The 22,990-nt window shown below is 54.5% G+C and overlaps 1 protein-coding gene across 5 annotated transcripts; it reads left to right on the top strand.

Moving 5' to 3' along the window:
- The first annotated feature begins 2,333 nt into the window (after positions 1 to 2,333).
- On the top strand, positions 2,334 to 20,788 carry PDLIM7 (PDZ and LIM domain 7). 5 transcript variants are annotated; one of them, XM_042991496.1, is made up of 13 exons: positions 2,348 to 2,531; positions 3,466 to 3,572; positions 7,342 to 7,493; positions 7,574 to 7,604; positions 8,614 to 8,630; positions 8,878 to 9,014; positions 9,176 to 9,212; positions 10,205 to 10,275; positions 10,432 to 10,669; positions 11,669 to 11,849; positions 19,942 to 20,062; positions 20,155 to 20,270; positions 20,426 to 20,788. In XM_042991496.1, the coding sequence occupies exons 2-13, from the start codon at positions 3,477 to 3,479 to the stop codon at positions 20,510 to 20,512; spliced, it is 1,284 nt and encodes a 427-aa protein (XP_042847430.1). In that variant the 5' UTR covers positions 2,348 to 2,531; positions 3,466 to 3,476; the 3' UTR covers positions 20,513 to 20,788. The 5 variants fall into 5 exon arrangements, with proteins under 5 accessions (XP_042847444.1, XP_042847430.1, XP_042847424.1 ...); XM_042991490.1 differs by lacking the exon at positions 8,614 to 8,630 and adding an exon at positions 8,092 to 8,210 and having other exon boundaries at positions 2,352 to 2,531; XM_042991500.1 differs by having other exon boundaries at positions 2,353 to 2,531; positions 10,214 to 10,275.
- Positions 20,789 to 22,990: the final 2,202 nt, after the last annotated feature.

Here is a 22,990-nt window from a genome sequence, read left to right on the forward strand (position 1 = left end):
TGATGCGAGTGAGGCATTAGGAGGCTATTGTTTAGATAGGGTGATCAGGGAAGGCCCTTTGGAGGTGGCAGCAGCTGAGCAGAGACCTGAACAAAGTGAGAGAGCTGGTCGTTTAGATATCAGGGGAAACTGTTCCAAGCAGAAGGAGCTACAAGTGCAAAACCCCTGAGGCAGGAATATGCTTGATGTGTTGGAGGAACAGTAAGGAGGCCAGCATGCTTGGAGCAGAGTGAGCAAGGAGGAGAGTGGTGAGAGGTAGATTGAGCTTATTAATGTGATGTACATGTTAAGGGCCTTAGTGTTATTTCAAGTGCAACAAGAACCTAATGGAATGCTAAAAGCTGAGGATGATGTGATGTGATTTCTGCTTAAAATATCACCTTGGCTGCTGCACGGAGACTCTGGAGTAGGTAAGCATGGAAGCAGGAAGATCTGTTAGACTGTTAAGATGTCCAGGCACAAGATGAGTGGCTAGGACAACACTGGCAGCAGTGACCAGATATGGAACATATTCTGAAGGTGGAATTTGCAGAGTCTGTGGTATAACAGAAAGGAAGGATAATGCCATATTTTTACTGGATCAGGTGGATGAACTGTGATGCCATTTACTAAGGTGAGGAAAAAGTTAGGCAGAAAATCACAAGTTCAAATTGGGATATGATGAGTTGAGATATCTAGTAAACCTCCAAACAGAGATTGAGTGTGGTGTTGGATATTAGAGCCTGGAGTTCTTGGGGTGATGTCAGGGCTGGACATATAACTTGGGAGTCCTTGGCATATAGGTGTTATTGATAGTCACAGGACAAGATGGGGTCCCAGAGAATGAATGTAGCCAGAAAACATATTATGGCCATGTTGGGAGGCAGATAAGAAGCCACCAAAGGAAGTGGAGAAGGAACAGCCAGTGGGGCAGGAGGAGGCACAAAGCCAGGGGAAAGAGGGAAGGCACCTGGACCAGTGCTGCTCCCTGGCAGGGTAAGAGGAAGGCTGAGAAATCACCATTGACATGATGATGTGGAGGTCATTGGAGACCCTGAGAAGAGGGAATCAGTTTAGAGGACTGGTGGAAACAATGGTCTGACTGAAGTGAGTTCAAGAAAGAGCAGGAGGTGGCTCAGCCAGTTAAGCGTCTGACTCTTGGTTTCAGCTCAGGTCACGGTCTTGCAATTTGTAAGTTTGAGCCCCACATCAGGTTCTGCGCTGACAGATTGGAGTCAGCTTAGGATTCTCTGTTTCCCTCTATCTGCCCCTCCCCCACTTGCTCTCTATCTCTCTATTTCTCAAAGTAAATAAATAAACATTTAAAAAAGAAAGAGCAGAAGGAAAGCAAGAACAGGAGGAAAGCAAGTGCAGACAAGGCTATAGATAACTCCTGTGAGAAATTCTATTCCCAAGGGGAATAGAACAAAAGAGCAATAGTTGGAGGGGAGATGGGGTCAAAAAAGGATTTCTTTAAAGATAACTCTTACAATAGTTTGTTCAGTGAGGGGAATGATGCAGAAGAGGGAAATGTGATGATGGCAGAGGGGGAGAACAGCAGCAGCCATGCCCTAGAATGAGCTAAGGGGTGGACGCCTATTCACTTACCCACACACTCTGGCTCTCAATTTCCCCTGCCACCTGCGCTGGCTGCCTGGGATGACCCATGGGGACAAAGTGGGGACTCTGCCACCCCCGCTAGAGTCACCCTGTTACACCCCCACCACAGGCGCTGACCGCTCTGGAGTGGGGTACCAGGCAAAAGCCCATTTCATCAGTGTGGGGTTGTCTCAGGGCAGAGGGCTGTTGACTGCCTGGGGTCAGGGAATGGAAAGGCCCACAGGTCAGGCTCAGAGCCAAGCCAGGGGCTCCCTTCAACTCTGTCCGCTCCTGCCATTATCTTCAGCCTTCTGTAGAGGGTTCTACAAACCTAGCTTCAAGATCCCCTGTCCCCATATCATCTGAACCCACCTCCATGTGCTCCACACCCGCAAGTCCTTCCGGTTTAGAAATTCTGGAGCCGCTGATGGCTTGCACCTTCCGCGGAACAACGCCTATCCTCAAGATGGGCCTGCAAGGCGAGTATTATTGTCCATTTTTCTGAGTAGGAAACTGAGATTCAGGATGTCCAGGTCTGTTTGGTACCGAAGGCCGCTTTCTTTCGGCTCGGCCAGAGGGAGGCGCATGGGTCTGCTCGAGCTGCCAGCTGGTCCCTGGACTAGGCGACCTGTAGACCAGACCCCGCCCAGGCTCCGCCCAGGCTCTGCCCAGACTCCGCCCCATCAAGGGATCGCGGGAAGCCACAGGCCTTCCAGCTCAAAGTAAAACGGGACTTCGCGATTGGGCGGGGCGGAAGGATTGGGTGGGGCTTCCCAGTCGTAGAGAAGCCGCTTGCAGGCGTGGCTTTGACGGGGCGTGACCTGTGGCTCCGCCCCCTTCCGCGAGCTCAAAGCGGACTGCGGCCGTGGGGGCGGGGTCAGAACACGGGTGGCCGATCCCAACGCGGTTCTGTGGGGCTAGCCACCGAGCAGCGCCTCGGCGGGGCCGAGCAGGTACTGGCGACCGCGCGGGCGTCTCGGGCTGGGCCAAGCTGAGGGCAGGAGCCTGCTGGGGACCACGGAGGGCGCTGGGGTCGGGGCCAGTGTTGCGCTTCCTCTTGCGGGCCTGGGCCCCTGCCTCCGCCCCCGCCCCCGCCTTCCTGCGGCGAAGCCGGCTGCGGCAGGGCGGATTGGCGCCTGCGCTGCTTCCTGCGCCCGAGACTCTGCCAATGCTTTGGGCCCGGGTGGGGGACAGGGGAAACTGAGTCATGTCGGGATGGTAGTAGGCCTGTGCGGGAGGCACTACCCCCATTGGACTCCAGGATGAGCCCCCTACCTGGCCACGCTTTGGGGTCCTAGACTTCTCTGATTTCCATAGGGGCCACGGCCCCTCTGTGCCGCCCCCAGCGCCTGGGAGTCCTCATCAGCCTCGACCCGTCTGGGAATGGCCAGGACCCGCTCCAGCAGCCTCCTTCCCCACCCCTCCCCCTCGCGTCCCGAGCCCCCGTGTGCTCCCTCCGCTGGCTCCGCACAGTGTCAGCTTACACGCCTTATATAGTCCGAGCAGGCTTCTGCGAGGCCTGCCTGTCGGGACCTGGGGGCGGGGGAGAGGAGCGCCGGCCCCTGACTCACCCTTCGGTCCGAGGGTTAAGGCTGGCTTGGGGGGAGTCCATGTCAAATTAGCTCTGCGGCCCACTCCTGAATGAAAAGAACCTCAAGACTGAGTGACGGGACCCCCTCATCATCCAGTCCCTGGGGGAGGGGGATTGCCCCTGCCTCTGCAAAGTGAGGTCTGCCAGCCACACCTGACAAGATGTATGCCTGCTGGTGCCCTGGGTGTGTTCAGAGGCTGCTCGTGCCTTCCTGGCACCAGTCCAAGGTTGGTATCCAGAGCTGGGCCTGCCTGAACACCCACCATGCTGTCCACTCACCTTTTCTTTCCTCCCAGGAGCAGGCACCATGGATTCCTTCAAGGTGGTGCTGGAGGGGCCTGCACCTTGGGGCTTTCGGCTGCAGGGGGGCAAGGACTTCAATGTGCCCCTCTCCATCTCCCGGGTGAGCCAAGGTTGTGGGAGGTGCTATTCCCAGGGGTCTTTGGGTGTCAAGTCTGTGGTGGGTGATGGGAAGAATCTGAGCAGGAGTGAGCCAGGTCCAGTAGGGCAGGAGGTATCTAGGTCCAGAGATGTGGTGGGCACCCACCACAAAGGCTCTCAACCAGGTGGGTACTGGGAGAGGAGCACCCACAGTTCCCCAGCACTGTCTTGTACTTGATGCCATTCCACAAAGCTACTGGGGCCAAATCTGAGGCCCCTGGGGGATGCCCATTCTGGAGCAGGGGAACCTGAGGACTCCAGGAAGTATCTAACCTGCTTGAGGGAGCAGTGCTTGGAGCCAGGCTTCAGGAAGAGCACTCTTGACTGCAGGATCTCACTTCAACCTCATTGCCACCTGGGAAATAGCAGTTGTCACCCTGTTTTTCCAAATGATGCAACTCAGGGCTCAGAGAGGTGGAGGGGCCCTTTCAGTGATTCCTTGGCAAGCAAGGATTTGAATTCAGGCACTGGGATGGTCTGCAGTTTGGTGGGGAGGAGGACACTCTCCAGCCTCTGTGAGGTTCTCTATCTTCATCCCCTGGTCCTATTCAGGATGCAGTGGCCTCTGACCCGAAGCAAGGGTGTGGAATGGGGCTCTAGGGTTCTAACTTCAGCTCCTGAGGGCCTTCCCTATGAGGGGCGGAGCTGAGGGGCTGGCTCCTCCCTGTGGCAGGGGTATTGCCTTATAAGCCCAAGAATGCAGCCCCACGCTGGGATGGCCAGCTGGTGGCTGGAGTCTGCAGAGGTGAAAAAGGCTGGCTGAGGCCTGAACCCCTAAATGCCATCGGTGGACCCCTCAGTGGGTGACCATGAGGCCATGGCTCCAACTGTAGGGTCAGTTGTGGGACACAAAGAGGGTGCCCAGAGAGAATGAGGCCAGCCTTTGGGCTGGTGTCTGTGGCCTGAGGGTCAGGAGGGGGTAGGGACTTCCTGCCCCCACATCGCCTGTCCAGAGAGGCCCACCCATGAGCCCAGTGGGCAGGCAACTGTTGGCAGGAAGCCCAAGGCAAGCATAGTGTGGTGGGGGCCAGAAGGTTGTCTAGGCACTGCACAGCCTGAGAAGGGCCCCAAGACCAAGTTTGTCTATGGGAGTTGGCTTGGTGGCCAGGGCAGGCAGGCGGTCACTGTTCTTTCCAGGGACCTTTCCATGGGGTTCTCCTGGAAACTGCCCTGCCCCTGGGTAGCTTACGGCAGTGGTCCCCCAACTACACAAACCCACCTCTACGCAATCTTCAACTCTTGCCAGCCCTGAAAACGTATTCTACATCTCCCTTTCTGGGAAAGTGCTGACCACTGTGGCTGGGGAGCCATAGGCTGGACTCTGAGACTCAGTTTCTTCATTGGTGGAGATGGGCAACATAGTAGCCTGAGGGATGGACTTTAAGATGTGGCCTGTTGGGGGCACTCTCGGCCTGAGGTTCCTTGTCAGCAGCCCCAGCTGTGGGTGGGGCCACAAGCTGAGCCCAGCCCTGGAGTTGGACCTGGGCCCTGATGGGTGGTGGGGTAGGGTGGTCTTTTCTGAGGTAGGCCAGCCCCTCCCTCCCCCCTGACCCCAGGGAGGAGGGAGGGGCTAGGGCTGGCTGTGGGCCCAGGCCTGGGAGATGAGGTAATGTCTGAGACTTGGGGGTTGGGCCGCTCATTGGAGCCCTCAGGCTGACTCACCCTCACCCCTTGCAGTGTCCAGCCCTCTGGCTTTTCCCCTCCTTGAATCCTCAGACCTCCCTGCTTCTCTAGCCACCCCACCCCACCCCACTCCCAGGGTTTTCTCCTGCTTCTCTCTCCACCTCTCTGATCACTGCTCTATCCCTCTTGTGCTTCCTATCCTCCTCAATCAGGAAAGGAAATTCCCACCCCTCAATTCCCCACCCCTCCCTGAACGCCAGCTGCTCCTGCCCACCCCCAAGACCTCTATCTACCTCAGGCTCAGCCCACACCTCCCAGGAGTCAGCATGTGTGGGTAGGGAGTGGCTGGACCAGGTTTCCCTTCTATTGACTCACCATGACCTTGAGTAAGTCACTTCCTTTCAAGGGTGTCCCTTTTCTATGCTCATTATAAGGGGTTGTTGGATTGAACTGAAAGCAAGAGAGATCTAGGCCCCAGACCCAGCCAGAGAGTAGCAAGTTGTTCTAGGTGGGCTGACCTCTGAGTTGGGTCCCAACACCCAGCAGAGGTAGCCTAGTAGTGGAGCCTTAAGGTCAGCGTCAGACCTGGTCCTGCCTCTTGACTAACTGAGCAGCTTGAGGCAAGTTACATAACCTGTCTTTTTTCTCATGTGTAAAATGCATATAATTTGAGACTCCACTCCACAGGTTGTTAGAAGATTCACTGTTAGTATGTGACAGTACTAGGTGCTCAATAAATGTAAGCTGCTTTTGTTACCATGTAGCAGATGAAGAAGGAGGCACCCAGCTGTCTTGCCCTTATAACCTCCCAAGCATGCAATAGAGCCAGCTCTCTCTTCTTGCCCTAGTCAGTCTTGCTGTCAGTCTCTGCATCTGGTCTCTCTGCCTTCTGGAGATCTCTCTGGAACCTCCTACCTCCCCTCTCCCTGCCTCAACTCAGTCTGTGCTTCAGCCCACTAAGGAGCCTCCTGGGGCCACGGATAGCCAGTACCTCACAGTTCTACCCACCCCCCCACCCCCGACCTATGAAGTGTGAATTTGCCTTCCAGCACTTCCCCCATAAAAGTCTACTTAATGCCAGGCTTCTTGCCAGAAACCTGGGCAACCCTGTGGGCTTAAACCCATGAACAGCTGTCCCACCCCTGTCTGGGTCGCTGCCTCCGGGCTAGAGGGCCAGTAGGGTCCAGTGGGATTTGTCAGGGTTACCTCTATCAGGGGTCTGGGAAATACCCCACTGGAGCTTTCAAACTGCTGATGGCCCCTCCTAACCTCAAGGCCAAGTCCTGGTTCCTTCCCCGCCCCAGCATTCAAGGCCATCATTAAGTAGACTCTCTCACCCCCTGGGCAACACATCCTGTTGTCCTTTCATCAAGGCCCACCACTTCCCAGAAGTCCTTCCTGGCAGGCTCAGTTCATGCTAGTGGTGACCATTACTGCCAGCCACTATTACCTTATTTGCCACAGGAACCAGAGATTCCCAAGGCAGAGCCCAAAGGATTAGGGAAGAGGGTGATGTGGCAATTGAAGGCTTGGGGGTGACACTCTTTTACAGCCCTAGCTGACACCTTGGGCCCCTTTCAAGCACTTCATGGGGTACCTGGAGATGATGGGGGCCTGTTCCTGGCTCTCAAAGGGTCCTGGCAGATCCCTGCAGATGGCTGCAGGACAGGGTGCTGGGATTGTAAGAGGTCAGTGAGAGCACCTCTCAGCATCACAGAGGAGCTCACCATATGCACAAGCCAGAGGGTGGGTGAAATAGCCCAGGCAGGAGGCCAGCAGGGGGTTCAAGGGCTGTGGTTGAAGTTGAGAAGCTTGGGGTTTAACCTGAAGGTGGCTGCTTGTTGACATCATAGCAGTTTCTGGGCTGCGGGGAGGAGGGTCATGGAGGTGAACAAACAACTAAATAAACAGTGATTGGGGTGATTGTGAGGTTCAGATGAACTCCACCCCTCCCAGATTGTTTTAGTATTCAGCAGCTGCCCAGAAATATGTTGAATGAAAAGGCCTCCAGGTTCTAGAAGTGGGGCAGCTTAAGCAGAGTTGACTAATGTTGGCTTCAGTTTGGTCTGCAGAGGCTTGGGCCTCCATGACCTTCCATCTGTCTGCAGCTGACTCCTGGAGGCAAAGCTTCACAGGCAGGCGTGGCTGTGGGTGACTGGGTGCTGAGCATCGATGGTGAGAATGCGGGGGGCCTCACACACATTGAAGCCCAGAACAAGATTCGTGCCTGTGGGGAGCGCCTCAGCCTGGGTCTCAGCAGGTACAAGGGCCCTGGCCTGTCTAGTGGATGGGGGCACCCTCAGGCCTGGCCTCCTATCACCCCTTCCCTTTCTCCTCCAGGGCCCAGCCGGCTCAGAGCAAACCGCAGAAGGTAGGCAACGGACGTGGGACATGTGAGCGAGACATCTGGGTGGTTGGAGGGGTAGGAGTGGACTATTGGGCTGACCTGCCCTCCCCGGCAACTAGGAGCCTTGATACTTCCATCCCTGGCCTGGAGTAGAGGATGGGGCCAGAGCTGGGAGAGTCTGGGAGACTGGGAGTTGGTCCGGGAGCTGCCGCACGGTCTGGGCACCATGCATGACTGCCTATCTGTCCGCTGCCTTCCGCTGGCCTGTGCTACAAGCCGTACTCGTCTGCCCTTTGGCCTGCGTGGGCTGAGATCATTCCTCCCAAATGGGCCCCTTGAAACCTGAGCACCCCCCCCCACCTCCCCTAGGCCTCTGTCCAGATGTGTGGGGGTGGGGCTGGAGCACCGCTGTCCTCTCCACGACACGCCAGGGGGGCATTCACCTCCGGCTGAGCGTTCCCCCTGCCCAGCGTCTTCCCTGCCCGCCCTGCCCGGCTCTGTCTCCGCTCAGGCCCTGGCCCCTGCCGCGGACCCCCCGCGGTACACCTTTGCACCCAGCGCCTCCCTCAACAAGACGGCCCGGCCCTTTGGGGCGCCCCCGCCCGCTGACAGCGCCCTGCAGCAGAATGGGTACGTCGGTCCTGCCCACCAACCTCTCACGCCCACGCCATCTGTCCAAGGCCCCAAGCCCGCTGCCCGCGCTGCTGCTCAGTCTGCGTTGCGCCTCAGCCCGGCTGGAACCATGAGGCAGATCCGTGCGGCAGTGACCCCTGGCGGCCGGGGCGGGGGCTGTAGATACAGGGCCCCTCTGAGGGTGTGGCTCCTGCCCAGGGTCTGCCCTCTTGGAGGCTCTGAACTAGGCAGGGCCCCCCCCCACTGGTGGCCTGGGATTGGGGTGTGGTGTCGGGCCAACTGAGCCCCAGACACTCAGTACAGCCTTGCCCCTGGCTACTCTGACCCCTTGCCATTTTTCTTCTTCCTTGTGTCTGTCCCTTTGTCCCTTTATCTGTCCATCTGTCTATTTCCTTCACAGGTGCAGACCCCTGACAAGTCAGTGAGCCCCCTCTGCCTGTTCCTTTCTTCCTTCCTTCTGGCATTCTGGGCGGTGGTCCCTCCCTACCCTAGCTGCCCTCCTTTCCTCTCACGTAGCTACCCTCCCCACCCCTCACCTAGCAGGGCCCTGGCCTTGCCCTCCTCCACTCTCCTAAGCACCATAGCCCACATGCACCAATGCTGGGAGGGGCTGCCCCCACTACCCACCCCCAGCATGAAGTTCTGAGCCACGCCCTCCCCACAGACAGCCGCTCCGGCCGCTGGTTCCAGATGCCAGCAAGCAGCGGCTGATGGAGGACACAGAGGACTGGCGGCCTCGGCCCGGGACAGGCCAGTCCCGTTCCTTCCGCATCCTTGCCCACCTCACGGGCACCGAGTTCAGTAAGTGCCAGCCCAGGGCAGGGCGGACTCTCCTGCTGGCCCCTAGCCTAGGCCTGGGCTCAAATGGAGCCTGCTCTGGTGCCCTGTGACCTTCTGCCAGGGCTCAGGGCTGGGGTGGCCTTCTGTCTTCCCTTGGTCAATGCCTGCCTCTGCCCTCTCAGTGCAAGACCCGGATGAGGAACACCTGAAGAAATCAAGGTAAAAGGATGGGCAGTAGCCCCTCTTTCTTACCTCTTGTCTCTTCCATTCCAGCCACTGCCCTATGTCTGCTTCTGAGGGTCCACAACCAGGGCTCTCCATTTTCCTTTCTTCTTTCCTTCATTCCTCCCTTCCTTCCTTCCTTTCTCCCTGCCTCCCTCCCTCCCTCCTTCCTTCCTCCCTTCCTTCCTTCCTCCTTTCCATCCTCCCTCCCTTCCTCCCTTTCACCTCCTTCCTTCTACTTCCTCCTTCTTCTCTCTCTGCCCCCCCAGGGAAAAGTATGTCCTGGAGCTGCAGAGCCCACGCTACACCCGCCTCCGGGACTGGCACCACCAGCGCTCTGCCCACGTGCTCAACGTGCAGTCGTAGCTTGGCCCTCACCGGCCGGCTGCCCTCTCTGCCTCTCTCTTCTGTTCCTCCCACCAAGGGCACCCCCCTTGGTTGCTGCAGCTTCTGCCTACCCACTCCTTTCCTGCCCCTGGACTGAGCCTCCTGCTGGCCTGGCAGAGAGCCTGGCTCTGTCTGACACTGCCTTCCCTCTTTGCCCTATGGTACTGCTATCTGCCAGGTCTGTGCTGGCTTAGGCATGGAAATAAACATTCTCAGCCCTGCTTTCTCCGCCTTTGTCTTCTATCTTTGTGGGCTTGTTTTGGGTGTGGGGGTGTTAGGTGTTCAAACCCAGTGTGGGCCATGCCAGTCTGGGTCTCAGTGAGGGGTAGTACCTGCCATCAGAGCTAGATCTCTGGAATGAGGAAGCCCCAAGAGCTGCCTCAGAAGGGAGAGCCCTTCTCCACCTCCCAGTTCCACACAACAGACCTGATGGCTAGAACCTGGCTAGGAGAAGCTGCCCTACACATACCTATCCCAGTGGGACCTGGAGTTCAGCCCAGCAACTCTCATGTACCCAGTCATCTCCCATGGGGCCAGGAAGACCAAGGTTGGGGGGTGGGGCCGTGCCAGGAGCTCCAGCCATACAGGGCCTTGAATGGCAGATCTTGCAGCCAGGTGCCCAGGACAGAAGCCCCAGCCCCAGCCTCAGCTACACCCCAGGAACCCTGGCCTGGTGAGAGAGAGTGGGCTTGGGTCTTGGGAAGGGTGGGTAGCCTCCAGGGGCATGCAGGGTTGGGGGGGGGGGTGCTCCAAGTTGCCCCTGGCTTGACCCTCTGACACTTGGGGTCCCTGGGCAACCCCCTGGAGCCACTTTCCTTGGCCCTGGCAGGCCCTACCACCCCCAGCCCCACTAGCCGCCCACCCTGGGCTGTGGACCCTGCATTTGCTGAGCGCTACGCCCCGGACAAGACCAGCACGGTGTTGACCCGGCACAGCCAGCCAGCCACACCCACACCTCTGCAGAACCGCACCTCCATCGTGCAAGCAGCCACTGGAGGAGGCACAGGAGCAGGTGGTGGCAGCAATGGCAAGACTCCCGTGTGCCACCAGTGCCACAAGGTCATCCGGTGGGTGGCCCGGTTCCTTTCCTATCCTGGCCTTTCCTGTCCTAAAGCCTGGCCCTGGCATCTTTCCGACCTCTGCTCCCCCGTCTGCCTCCCCACTCATCTCAGCTGTCACTGTGGGAGGATAAGGATTCAGTTCCCAGTTGCAGTGGGGGCAGGGACCTGGCCTAGGTCCTCAGATTCTGCATCCTGCATTACTTCCCCCACCCCACCCTGCATCAGCCTCTATCAGTGTTTGCCCTGCTGAAATGGAGGAAGTACCAACAATACATTCAAGCAGCACCCCTAGAAAGGCTGCTGTCTGGGCAGGGAAGGGCCTGCCCCTCCCAGCTCCTCTGCCTCTCCTTCCTTCTCACTTGGTCTCTGCCAAATCTCTGCTTTCAGAGTAGACAGGCCAGAGGCCTCTCTCTCCTTGCACTGTTCCCTGGGGCCCAGCAAGGTCACACAGCCCCCCAGAGTCAGTATGCTGGCTTCTAGAATCTTGGTAGTTCTCAGCCCTGGTCTTGCACTGCTCTCAACTCCTGTCAGCTCTCAGGCTCTGCAGAGAATCCCCTTCTTCAGACACCCTCATTTATTTGGGACCTGCAGGCCCTTCTCCAGGCCAGATGGACTAGGCAAGTGGGACAGGGTGGGCACCAGGGTCAGCTCAGGTACCTACTGGTCTTCGGAGCTGATGGGCACTCTGGGCCTCCCATCCCCAGGGCACCAACTCCTTTGGTTTGTCTTATTAGGCCCAAGTCAGCAGCCCCCACCCAATGTAATCCTCCTTATTCCAACACTGCCTCTGTCCCCATCTCTTGTCATCAAAGCAGCACAGTTTCATCACTGTGTCATCACTTGGGTCACCTCCCAAGCCTGTTTCTCCTTTATTTGGAAAATTGGGAGAAAGGGTTTCCCTTCCAGGCTTCAGAACAGGTGTTCACTAAAGCCACTTGGGCTCTGGCCAGGACCTCCCACCTCTTCTGCATACACTCCCACTTACTGCCCTCGCCTCCCTCTTAGGGGCCGCTACCTGGTGGCACTGGGCCATGCATACCACCCTGAGGAATTTGTGTGCAGCCAGTGTGGGAAGGTCCTGGAAGAGGGCGGCTTCTTTGAGGAGAAGGGTGCCATCTTCTGCCCCCCCTGCTATGATGTGCGCTATGCACCCAGCTGTGCCAAGTGCAAGAAGAAGATCACAGGCGTGAGTAGGGCTGGCAGGTGGGTGGGAGGGTGAATCTGACCCTGTCAGCATTGAGGAGTACTATTGAGCAACTCTTAGGCCTAGAGGCTCTCCTGTCATGAGCCCTTTGGATCCTTAGCAGCTTCATAAACAGGCTGCTACATTGGCCTCATTTTGTGTTAGCCAGGATCCTCTTAACAAGTGACCAAAATCCTGCTCAGAGGGGCTCAAGCAAGAAAGAGTGTACAGGTTTCCCCGGTTCTCTGAAAGTAGAGTGTTCCTATGAAAACTTTCCCAAGCCAAAATGGCATAAAGTGAAGAAGGAAGTACTGCTCATTTATATGGGAAAAAAACTTGAGCATTCCCAGACCCAAAAAATAACCTCTTGTAGGCTTTTCTGGTACCTTAGGACACATCTTGCTAACAGATGCACGAAGTAAATTGAGATAAAGCACAGATGCTCATAGACACAGTTCAGAACTGTGGCTGCTTGATGCTGAGATTCTGAGTGTGGTTTCCAGGGAAGGAGCTGGGCGGGGCCGCTTGCTGCTCAGGGTACAGGGTGTGTGCTGCCTCAGTAATGGCTCACTACGAAACAAAACGCTGAACGCTGTTTTCACTTTTCGCCTTTCTTCCTAAAAGCAATATTCCTTATCGGATTCCTTTCAGTTGGTGGGTCTCTCATAAAAGTGAGGTGGTGTAACATTGACATTCGAAAAGCGAGGGATATGTGTATCAGCTCAAATAATCAGAACGCCCAAGGGGCACCAACTTCAGGCCCTGCTGACTGCAGGTCTCGGGGTCATCAGGACTTTTTCCACTACTTGAGTCTGTTTTTGTCTGCGTTGGCTTCGTTGCCCGCGTACTTTTCCCAAGAAGGTGGCAAAGATGGTGCCACAGTGGTGCCAGGGTTACATCTCCCCAGCTTAGCACTGCAAAGAGAAGCTTGCACCTCCGTGCAAGCTGATGCGCCAAGGGGCCCGGTGCTGATGCTCACTGGAATAGCTTGTGTCACATGCCCATCTCTGGACCAATCCCTAGGACTCGGATTAGCCAAGCCCAGGTGACACCCACTGAAGCAGGGGTCAGGCAGCCCTACCTGAACCATAGACTGAGTGAGGGAGGATTGGTTCCCTGAAATAAAACAAGATGACATTACCCAAAGAAAGAAGGTAGGTGCTGATGAGGCCAAAATAAGAGATGCTGGCTGTGTCCGTGGGATTGCATTCAGCTACAATAACTAAACCCTACTGCAGAGATTTAAACAGAAGCGGTTATTTACTTCAGCTATAAGAATTCCAGAGTTGGGGCGGCTGGGTGGCTCAGTTGGTTAAGCGTCCGGCTTCTTCTCAGGTCATGATCTCACGGTTCGTGAGTTCAAGCCCCATATCAGACTCTGCCATCAGCGTGGAGCCTGCTTGGGATTCTCGCTCTTTCCCTCTCTCTCTGCCTCTCCTCTGCTTTCAGTCTGTCTCTCAAAAATAAAAAAAATAAACATTTAAAAAGAATTCCAGAGGGGCACCTGGGTAGCTAGGTCAGTTGAGCGTCCGACTCTGGCTCAGGTCATGATCTTAGGGGTCGTGGGTTCGAGCCCCGTATCAGGGTCTGTGCTGACAGCTCAGAGCCTGGAGCCTGCTTTGGATTCTGTGTCCCCCCTCTCTCTCTGCCCCTCCCCCACTCATGTTCTGTCTCTCAAAAGTGAATAAAGATTAAAGAATTTTAAAAATAAAAAAATAAAAATAAATAAAAAGAATTCCAGAGCTGAAACAGCAGCTTAAGGATGCCTTTAGTCTTTTCCTGCCTTTGGCTCGGAAATCCTTAGCATGTGGACCCTTGTCCCCAAGCCTATCATATCATGGTTACCAGATGACGACTCAAGCCCCAGGCCTGATATTCTTGTATATTCAGGCAGGAAGGAGAGGGAAGGGCCAAATGGCATTATTTTAACAAGGTTTTGCTTTTTGACTCTGGAAGGAAAACCAGAAACTTGCATCTCCATCTCTGTGTTTGGAATTGTTATCCTATGAGCACCTGGGCTGTGGGGGATTTTGGCAAACTCAGTATTTTAGCCTTTGTCTCCCATAAAAAAGGAAGGGGAAAAGGAAGAGTATCATGACAGGCTTTGGGGAGGCCAATCCACAGTGTCTGCCATGTCAGTGCATGAGAGGACAGAAACTGACAGGTAACTCAATGTGTCTGAAGGGCATAGAACTATGGAGTGACAAAGCCAGAAATGCAGACACACAAATTTGTGATTCAAAATCCTGTTCTTTCCGGGGCTCCGGGGTGGCTCAATCGGTTGAGCGTCCAACTTCGGCTCGGGTCGTGATCTCACAGTTCGTGAGTTCCAGCCCCACATTGGACTCACTGCTGTCAGCACAGAACCCTGCTTCAGATCCTCTGTCTCCCTGGCTCTCTGCCCTTCCCTTGCTCATGCTCTCTCTCTCTCAAGAATAAATAAAAACATTTTAAAAAATAATAATAATCTTGATTTAAAAAATCCTGGGGTGCCTGGGTGGCTCAGTGAGTTAAGTGTCCAACTCTTGGTTTTGGCTCAGGCATGATCTCACGATTCATGGGTTTGAGCCCTGCGTCGGGCTCTGCACTGACAGTGTAGGGACTGCTTGGGAGTCTCTCTGTCTCTCTCTCTTTCAAAGTTAATAAACACTAAAAAATCCTGTTCTTCCCACTGAAGCTAAGCACACAGTAGAGCCTGGGGTGCCTGGGTGGCTCAGTGAGTTAAGTGTCCAACTCTTGGTTTTGGCTCAGGCATGATCTCACGATTCATGGGTTTGAGCCCTGCGTCGGGCTCTGCACTGACAGTGTAGGAACTGCTTGGGATTCTCTCTGTCTCTCTCTCTTTCAAAGTTAATAAACACTAAAAAATCCTGTTCTTCCCACTGAAGCTAAGCACACAGTAGAGCCTGGTCATATTTTCTGCAGGGCAACCTAGCTGCCAACAGGAGCCAGGCTTGGGACTTTGGTCAGTGTGTGTCATGAGCAAAGAGTGATGGGCCATCTGCCTTCCCCCATTCATTCTCTTAAGTGTGGGCAGTGTGCCAGATAGTGTGACCCATGCTTGAGGACACGTTGTGAAGTAACAGGCCCTGCCCACAGGAGCTCACACTAGGATGGGAAGACTCAGAGGATGTCAGGAGCCAAGGGTACAGTCAGAGGCAAAGGGGGCAGAGCAGGCAGGGTGAAAGCTAAAGGGGTTCCTGTTGCATATGTATGGAAACTGACACCCAGAGAGGAGGAGAAACTGCCCAAGGTTACAGAGCATGAGAGCTATGCTGGAGTGGCCCCAGGCACTGTTGACTCCCTGCTTGGGCTCTTCCTGACATTCATGCCTCTCCTTATTTCTGGATACAGAGGCAGAGGTACCAGATGTGGCCAGAGAGCTCTGTGGTGATGTTCATATTAGTAAGGATTACTTTGAGCATGAGCAGTAGAAAACTCAAAATAGTGGCAGCTTATTTCCCACTTAAGAAAGTCCAGAGGTGGGCAGTCTGGGACTAGTAGACAGATCTAGGCTTCTGTATCTTGATCCTTGGCCATTCTCAGCAGAGGCTTACTAAACAGTCCAAGAAGACCCTTGAGCCTCAGCTAAAATTTCCACGTTTCAGCCAGCAGGAAGCTGGAAAGGGAAGAAGGAATGGAAGTCTTGTGGCAGCCATCTTTAGAAGATGCTGCCACCCAACCCTTGTGCTTCCATCCCATTGGCCAAATCCCAGTCACATGACCCTGCTGAGCTGTAAGAGAGGCTGGGAAATATAGTATCTTTGGGGCAGTCATGTGCCCAGCAAAAAATGGAGGTTCCATCAGTAGGCAGGAAGGGGGAATTGGATATGATCACAGTCTTTGTCACTGTAATGCCAATTTGTGTTGTGGTGCACTTAAAGTGTGTAGGCATCCAGCTTCACAATTGTACTATAGGAAGTCAGTTTGGTATTCCCGTCTTTTAGATGAGGGAGTTTTGCCCAGGATCATAGTCATTTCCCAGCCAGCCTAGGCCACACCCCATTAGACTGTTTTAACAGAATGGGCTGGATCCCAGAACCTTTCCTGAGCTGGGCATCTACAAATCAAGGCCCTCCTGTTCAATCACTGCTCTGTGTTACACTGCACTCTTGTCCTACCTCACTCCCCCTTCCCGGGTGGGCAGGGTTATCACCCAGGCCACAGATGGGAAGCCAAGGCTAATAGGGCCTGGCTGGCTCCCAGGTCCTGGAGTAAGCCTTGGGTGGCAAACCCTCTCGTGCCCCAGCTCAGGCTAATGTTCCACAGAAACTCAGGGGCCCTTAGCTTCCCCTCTTACAAGGACTCAGGGCCTAACAAACTCTAGGAAGCCCCCACCTCACCCTGGGGGGAAGGTGAAAGAAGCTTACCTCCACAACCTGCTGGGTGCTCCATGCCCTGTCTGCACCCAGAGCTCAGAACTGTGCCTGCCCTGGGAGATCAGCGTGGAGCACGAGGAGAGAAATACAGGACAGTCTCAGTGGAGATTGTCTCAGTGGAGGTGGAGGGAAGCAGCACAGCATGAGTGACACATTAGATGGGGCCTACCCTGGTTTGGGGACCGCATCTGGAATCCTATACTCTTTTCTTTCGTTCTTTCATTCTTTCTCTTTCTTTCTTGAGAGAGAAAGAGCACGAACCAGAGAAAAGGCAGAGAGAAGGAGAGAGAGAATCTTAAACAGGCTCCATACTCAGCACGGCGCCTGATGCAGGGCTTGATCCCATGACCCTGGGATCATGACCTGAGCCAAAACCAGGAGTCAGACGCTCAACCAACTGAATCACATAGGTGCCCTTGGAAACCTATACTCTTTAGGCTCACCTCTCATCACTAGCCCCTCTCCAGTGCTCCAGTCATGTGGGCCCTTTCATTTTGCCAGTGTGCTGTTTCCCTTACCACAGGGCCTTTGCACATTCTGTCCTCTCCACCAGGAATACTAGTTTAGCACCCTTTTTATCTTGTTCCTTCTGATCTTGGACTCATATCATTTCCTTAGGAACACCTCCCGTGAGACGTAATCCTTCTACCAGGCTAGGGCTCCCACAGTTTGCTCATTACTTCCCAGTCCTTTTGCCCCAGGTGTGAACTCCATGGGCTGGGACCAGGGCTGTTTTGCTCTTGCTTTAGATTGGTCTCTGTGTACAGGAGGTGGTCAGTAAATGGTTGAAGGAATGGATGGAAGTGGCCTCTAAGCTGAACTTTAAAAATGAGTAGGAATTAGCTTGAAGAAGGGTCAGGAAAGAGCACTCCAAGCAGAAGGAATAGCTTGTATCACAAGGTAACACCTGGGAAGGGTGTGAGATGAGGCAGAAGAGGTGAGTGGGGGCCGTGTTAGGAGATTGGAGCTGGGGCTGATGAGGTCAGCTGTGCTGCAGCAAGCTTCCTCTGGGAAGGGGGAAACAGAGCTAGGGAAGGGAACAGGCTGCTGGGGCCTGGGTCAGGGCATTGGGGATGGGAGAGGCAGACAGATTTAGGAACTAGGGCGTAAAATAAACACTGGTAACTGACTTACAGGTTCTTCTGAATACCAGCAGAAATCTGCCTCCCTGCTCACACATCCACTGGACCCAGCTCTGGGCTGCCCATGCTCTTGCCCGAGCCCCCTGTCCTGCCAGCTTGCAGCCAAGTTCCTTCCCTTGGACCCTTTGTCCGCTCCTTGAAAAGAGGCAACACCAGACAGTGGGAAGAGCCAGCTTTGAAGCTAGCCAGACTTGGGCACGAAACCCATTTCTACCATCTCTTGACTATGTGACCTGGTGCAAGTCACTGTCTCTGGGCCTCACTAAAATGGTGGCAGTAACTTCCTGGCCAGGATGGTTGTGAGGTATATGTGAGATGTGACATAGATGCAGAGGGCACAGATAGGCCATCTGAGAGCTAGGTGATGCCCACATGTCTTGCTTGGTCTACATTGTCCTTTTAAATTAATGGGCAATAGGGGCGCCTGGGTAGCTTAATTGGTTGAGTGTCCAATTTTGGCTCAGGTCATGATCTTACAGTTTGTGAGTTCAAGCCCTCCATTGGGCTCGCTGCTGCTAGCACAGAGCCCGTTTCGAATCCTGTGTCCACCCTCTCCCCCTGCTCCTCCCCTGCTCACACTCTCACACACTCTCTCAAAAATAAATAAACAACAACAAAAATAATAATAAATTAGTGGGCACCATTTGAAAATCAGATTTCACTTTAACACCTAGATTTCAACCTGACCCTTCCAGGCATTTCTGCACAAACTGGTCTTCACCATCCCTACAGGCAGAAATAGGTGCTCCCCCAACGACACCTTGGCAGGCACAGGGTCTGGGACCCCCAACATAAATGTAGGAGCATTCTTTTTTTTTTTTTTTTTTAACGTTTATTTGTTTTTGAGACATAGAGAGACAGAGCATGAAGGGGGGAGGGTCAGAGAGAGAGAGAGGGAGACACAGAATCTGAAACAGGCTCCAGGTTCTGAGCTGTCAGCACAGAGCCCGACGCGGGGCTTGAACTCACAAACCGCGAGATCATGACCTGAGCCGAAGTCAGACACTTAACCGACTGAGCCACCCAGGCGCCCCTGTAGGAGCATTCTTACAACAACCTGCAAGGCTGGGATTAGGTTCCCAGATCACAAGGGAAGGAACCAACTGTCAAGAGAAGGTAATTTGGCCAAGTTACCCAGCTAAGAAGCAAGGTCTGGTTGGAGCCACAGATCCGACCCCCTCAAAGCCCCACACTGCCCTCTGCCTGCTCTAGATCTGAATGCTGCTGACCCTGGTTGGCCCAAGGGTCCTCAGGATTGACAGCCGAGGCCAGTGAGAGCACAGACTCTCCCTGAGCCTCTGCTTCCTCCCACTCCAGTAGTGCAGGTTAACTCGCAAATATTCGCTGATGAGCACCCACAGAGACAGGCACTGTTACAGTATATCCACTAATAGAACAGTCACAACTGGCTCCCTCCTGGACTTTACATTTGAGCAGGAAGAAGGGAGGAAAGGCAGATGATAAGCCGTAGACACAATAAGTAAATTACTTGGTGGTGTGTTAGTAAAAGTGTTCAGGGATAACGAGAACAGAGTTAAAAGTATTGGGAACATGGCATTGGAAAGGCAGATTGGGGGCACATGGGTGGCTTAAGTCGGTTAAGCATCCGACTTCAGCTCAGGTCATGATTTCATAGTTCGTGAGTTCAAGCCCAGCATCAGGCTCTGTGCTGACAGCTTGAAGCCTGGAGTCTGCTTCGGATTCCGTGTCTCCCTCTCTCTCTGCCCCTCTCTTGCTCGTGCTCGGTCTCTCTCTTTTTCAAAAGTAAATAAACATTAAAAAAAATTTTTTTTAATTAAAAAAAAAAGGAAAGGCAGATTAGGAAGTATTAACTGGTGTTGTCAGAACGGGCCTCATGGAGAAAGGGATATTGAAGCAGAAACTTGAAGGCAGTGAGGGGTGAGACGTGGAGATACCTGGGGTAGAGCAGTCCAGGCAGAGGGGACAGCCAGCGTGAAGCCCCAAGACTGGCGGGCCCGGTGCATCAACCATAGGCAAGAGGCCATGTGGGGAGCTCAGAGGATACAGAGGCCAGAGGGAAAGGCAGGGAGTCATTCGAGCAGAGGGGAATGTGGACTCACTCAGGTTGGTATCAGTCTGTAGGGGCAGAAGGAGGAGCTCAGAAGTCAGTGTTACTGTGCATCACCAAGGCCAGGGTGCCTGAGGTTCACATCCCATGTCAGATAGGAAGTGAGAAGTGGGCAAGATCTGGATGCACCTTGAAGGCGGACCCAGCAGGAGTTCCTGGAAGATCCGATGTGGTGCATGAGAGAAAGCAGGGCATATGGCCTGAGCAGATGGAAGGATGGAGTTGCTGTCAACTGAGATAGGGACAGCTGTCGGGGAGGCAGGTTTGGGGTACAGAGGTTAGGAGCTGAGATTTGGACACGGCAAATCTCAGAAACATAGTGGACATCCACCGGGAGACCTCAGGGCCGGAGGCAGAGTGAGAATGGTGTATGTGCAGATGTAACATTTACCACAGGAAGGAAGAGGGCCCAAGGCCAGCCTTCCTGTGTCCCCAGCTCTGGAGAGGAGGGGCCGAGCTGCCTGGTGACTGTAGCATCCTCCTAGGAGATCATGCATGCCCTAAAGATGACCTGGCATGTGCACTGCTTTACCTGCGCGGCCTGCAAGACGCCCATTCGGAACAGGGCCTTTTACATGGAGGAAGGCGCACCCTACTGCGAGCGAGGTAGGGGGGTGGCGAAGGGGGGGCACGGGTAAGGGATGGGGGTGGGGCAGGCCAGAACTCAGTGCCCCCTTCCTCTCTGCCTCCATCCTCAGACTATGAGAAGATGTTTGGCACGAAATGCCGGGGCTGTGACTTCAAGATCGACGCAGGGGACCGCTTCCTGGAGGCGCTGGGCTTCAGCTGGCATGACACTTGCTTCGTGTGTGCGGTGAGTGCCCCCCTCCCTGGACTTGGGTCTCACCCCTGTGCCATGTTCTTTACCAGCCTCCCTCCCACCCCCTGCCTCTGGAATTCCTGAGAGGTTGGGACGGGGACTCTCCTGCCACCCCCAACCACATGTGACTTGACCTTGGCTGTCCTCAGATATGCCAGATCAACCTGGAAGGAAAGACTTTCTACTCCAAGAAGGACAAGCCCCTCTGCAAGAGCCACGCCTTTTCCCATGTGTGAGCCCCTCCCATCCACTGCTGCCTCATCCAGCCCAGCCAGAGGGATTGCCAGTTCTTGAGTCATCACCCCAGATTTCTGGATAGGGTTGGCAAAGGTCACCCCAACCCCAATTCCTGGCCTGAGCCTGGGGTTCCCTGGGCCCTGCCCTACCCCCTCCATTTCCCCCCACTCCCTCCACCACCACCACACATCGGTGCTGGCCACACCAGTCCCTGTTCACATTCAGTGCCACAATAAACTTATATCCAGCTATGCCCTATGTGTGCTGCCTATGCATTAGGAAAGGTGTGGTTTGAGGCACAGCAGGGTGGAGATTAAGATGGTTTTCCCAGGGCTAGCCATCCTGGTTATCCTTGTGATGGGGACTTGGACAGCTCATGGTCTGCAGGAGGAGGTAAATGGGGATCGCATGTGTGCGCCCCAGCACCTACAGAAGTGGGGGGTGCCTAATCTGGACTGGCTTGGAGGTCAGAAAGGAGGAGTTGGAGGTACATCTGCAGAGATGGGGTATGGAAAACAGTGACAGCCAGAGTGAAGGCCCAGAGGTGTCAGCCCCGTGCTGCAACAGAGGGTAAGGCTGGAGAGTGCAGCCCTCAGGTCCTGGGAAGCCACAAGTGCCAGGCCAAGGAGCTGGACTTCATCTTGAGGGTGGGGTAGGGGTGTCAGGGCACAGAAGAGTGTGAAATAGGAAGCAACCAGTTCAGATTTGTATTGTAAAAGAGCTCCAAGAACTGTGAGCAAGGTGGACAGAAGGAGAGGGACGAGGAGGAGGGGCAGGAGCCACAAGAAGGGAGGAGCAGAGAGTGATTTGGCAGAGATGGGACCCGATGACAGATCCCATGGAGCCTAGAGTGGGGGCCTGAAGGATGAGAGGTCAGGAGAGGCAAGAAGGCAATTCTGATACGCATCTGGAATATACCAGCCACTGCTTACACTGTCCTGTGCCATCCTCCCAGCCACCCTGTGAGGTGTTTACTCTCATTGTAGACATGAGAGGTTAGGAGACCTGACCAAGGTTTCATAGCTCCTGAGCCCTGAGCCACACTAGACACCAGGCCTGAAGCTGGGCACACAGTCCCGGGATGGGCTGGCACTAAGCACCTTCACCAGCGAGTGTCCTTTAAAAGCTCCCTTCTGCCTGCTATTTCAAAACCTGGAGGCTCTGGTGGTGGCCCCATGTTTCTCTGGGGCCCCTTGCTTACCACTGATGCCCTCCACCACCCTGGGAGGACTGTCCTCTCTCCTATCTCACCTGCACTAGAGAGGGACCGAGGAGAGGAGCCCAAACTAGGGCTAGGATAACTCAGCCTGCCCATGGCCACCTGTCCTTCAGGGCTCCCTGGCACGAGGACCTTTAGCACATCTGAAGTTGCTGACGTTCTCAACAGGTCCTTGGGCCCATTCTTTTTAAGAGAAGAAACGGCCACTCTGTTGTGTTCTCTTGAGGACCCCTGGAGCATAAGTGCAGCGCTTCCTGTGTTATTTTCAGAGCCTAGAACAGTGCCTGGCACATAGTGGATGCCCAATGAATGTTAAATGACTGGATGACATGCCTGTGGGACATTTAGGTGACAAATTCAGAAAGCGGATGAAGAGTCAAGTCCGTATTCACCTCAGATTCAATTCAGGAATGAGTTTGGGACAGGGATGGGGAGGTCACAGATGCTTGTAATTGATGGCCAGAGAGAGGGCTGAGGAGCAGGGCCCAGGTAGGTCACAGCAGGAGTAAAGCAGGTGAGATGCGGTTTCCTTTGGAACTAAGACATCCCTAGCATATTAAACACAGTATCTTTCACTTCCACAAAGAAATGCACTCTCTCCCACTTCTCTTGAACCATGAAGCCCTCTCAGTCCATCCTTGGTTTCCATGGATACAAGCGAGCAAGAACACAGGGAAGGATGCTGAGTGCTGCTGGGAGCAGTCTGGGGGGAGCTTCTGGGGGCAGCCACTCGGCCTGAAGCAAGGGCCGCCATGTGTGAATGCTGAGCTGTGGCCACATCTGACAGTTTACCAAGGGCACCCAGAGATTCAGACTTTAATATGAAATCTGGTTTCTGGATGTTGGCAACTAAGTTAGATTCTTTTTTAACCTGTTTAAAAAAATAATAATAAACATGGAACAAATCCAGCATGAGGACAGCCACGGAAGAAATGAGAGGGCAGGAAGCGGCAACATCACAGCACTGGGCAGAGAAAGCAGAAGGAACCTCCAGAGGCAGAGGACAGATGACAGCCTCTGGAGAGCTAAGGGTAGGGAGGCGAGGGCAGGGCAGGAGTGTTTCCAGAAGTTGCCAACAGTGTCATCTAGGCAGATAAGGCCAAGGAGTCCCCATCGCATTTCGCAACAAAGTGATGATGTTTGCCAGATCAGTTTAGCAGAGAGCTGGGGCAGCAGCCAGGGTTAGAGGAACTAGGCGGGGGAGGGCCGGTGAGATGTAGAATGAGAGTAGATGAGAGAGTGTAGACAACTCTCTTAA

This window comes from Panthera tigris, chromosome A1 (genome assembly GCF_018350195.1).
Source record: "Panthera tigris isolate Pti1 chromosome A1, P.tigris_Pti1_mat1.1, whole genome shotgun sequence".
Taxonomy (NCBI): domain Eukaryota; kingdom Metazoa; phylum Chordata; class Mammalia; order Carnivora; family Felidae; genus Panthera; species Panthera tigris.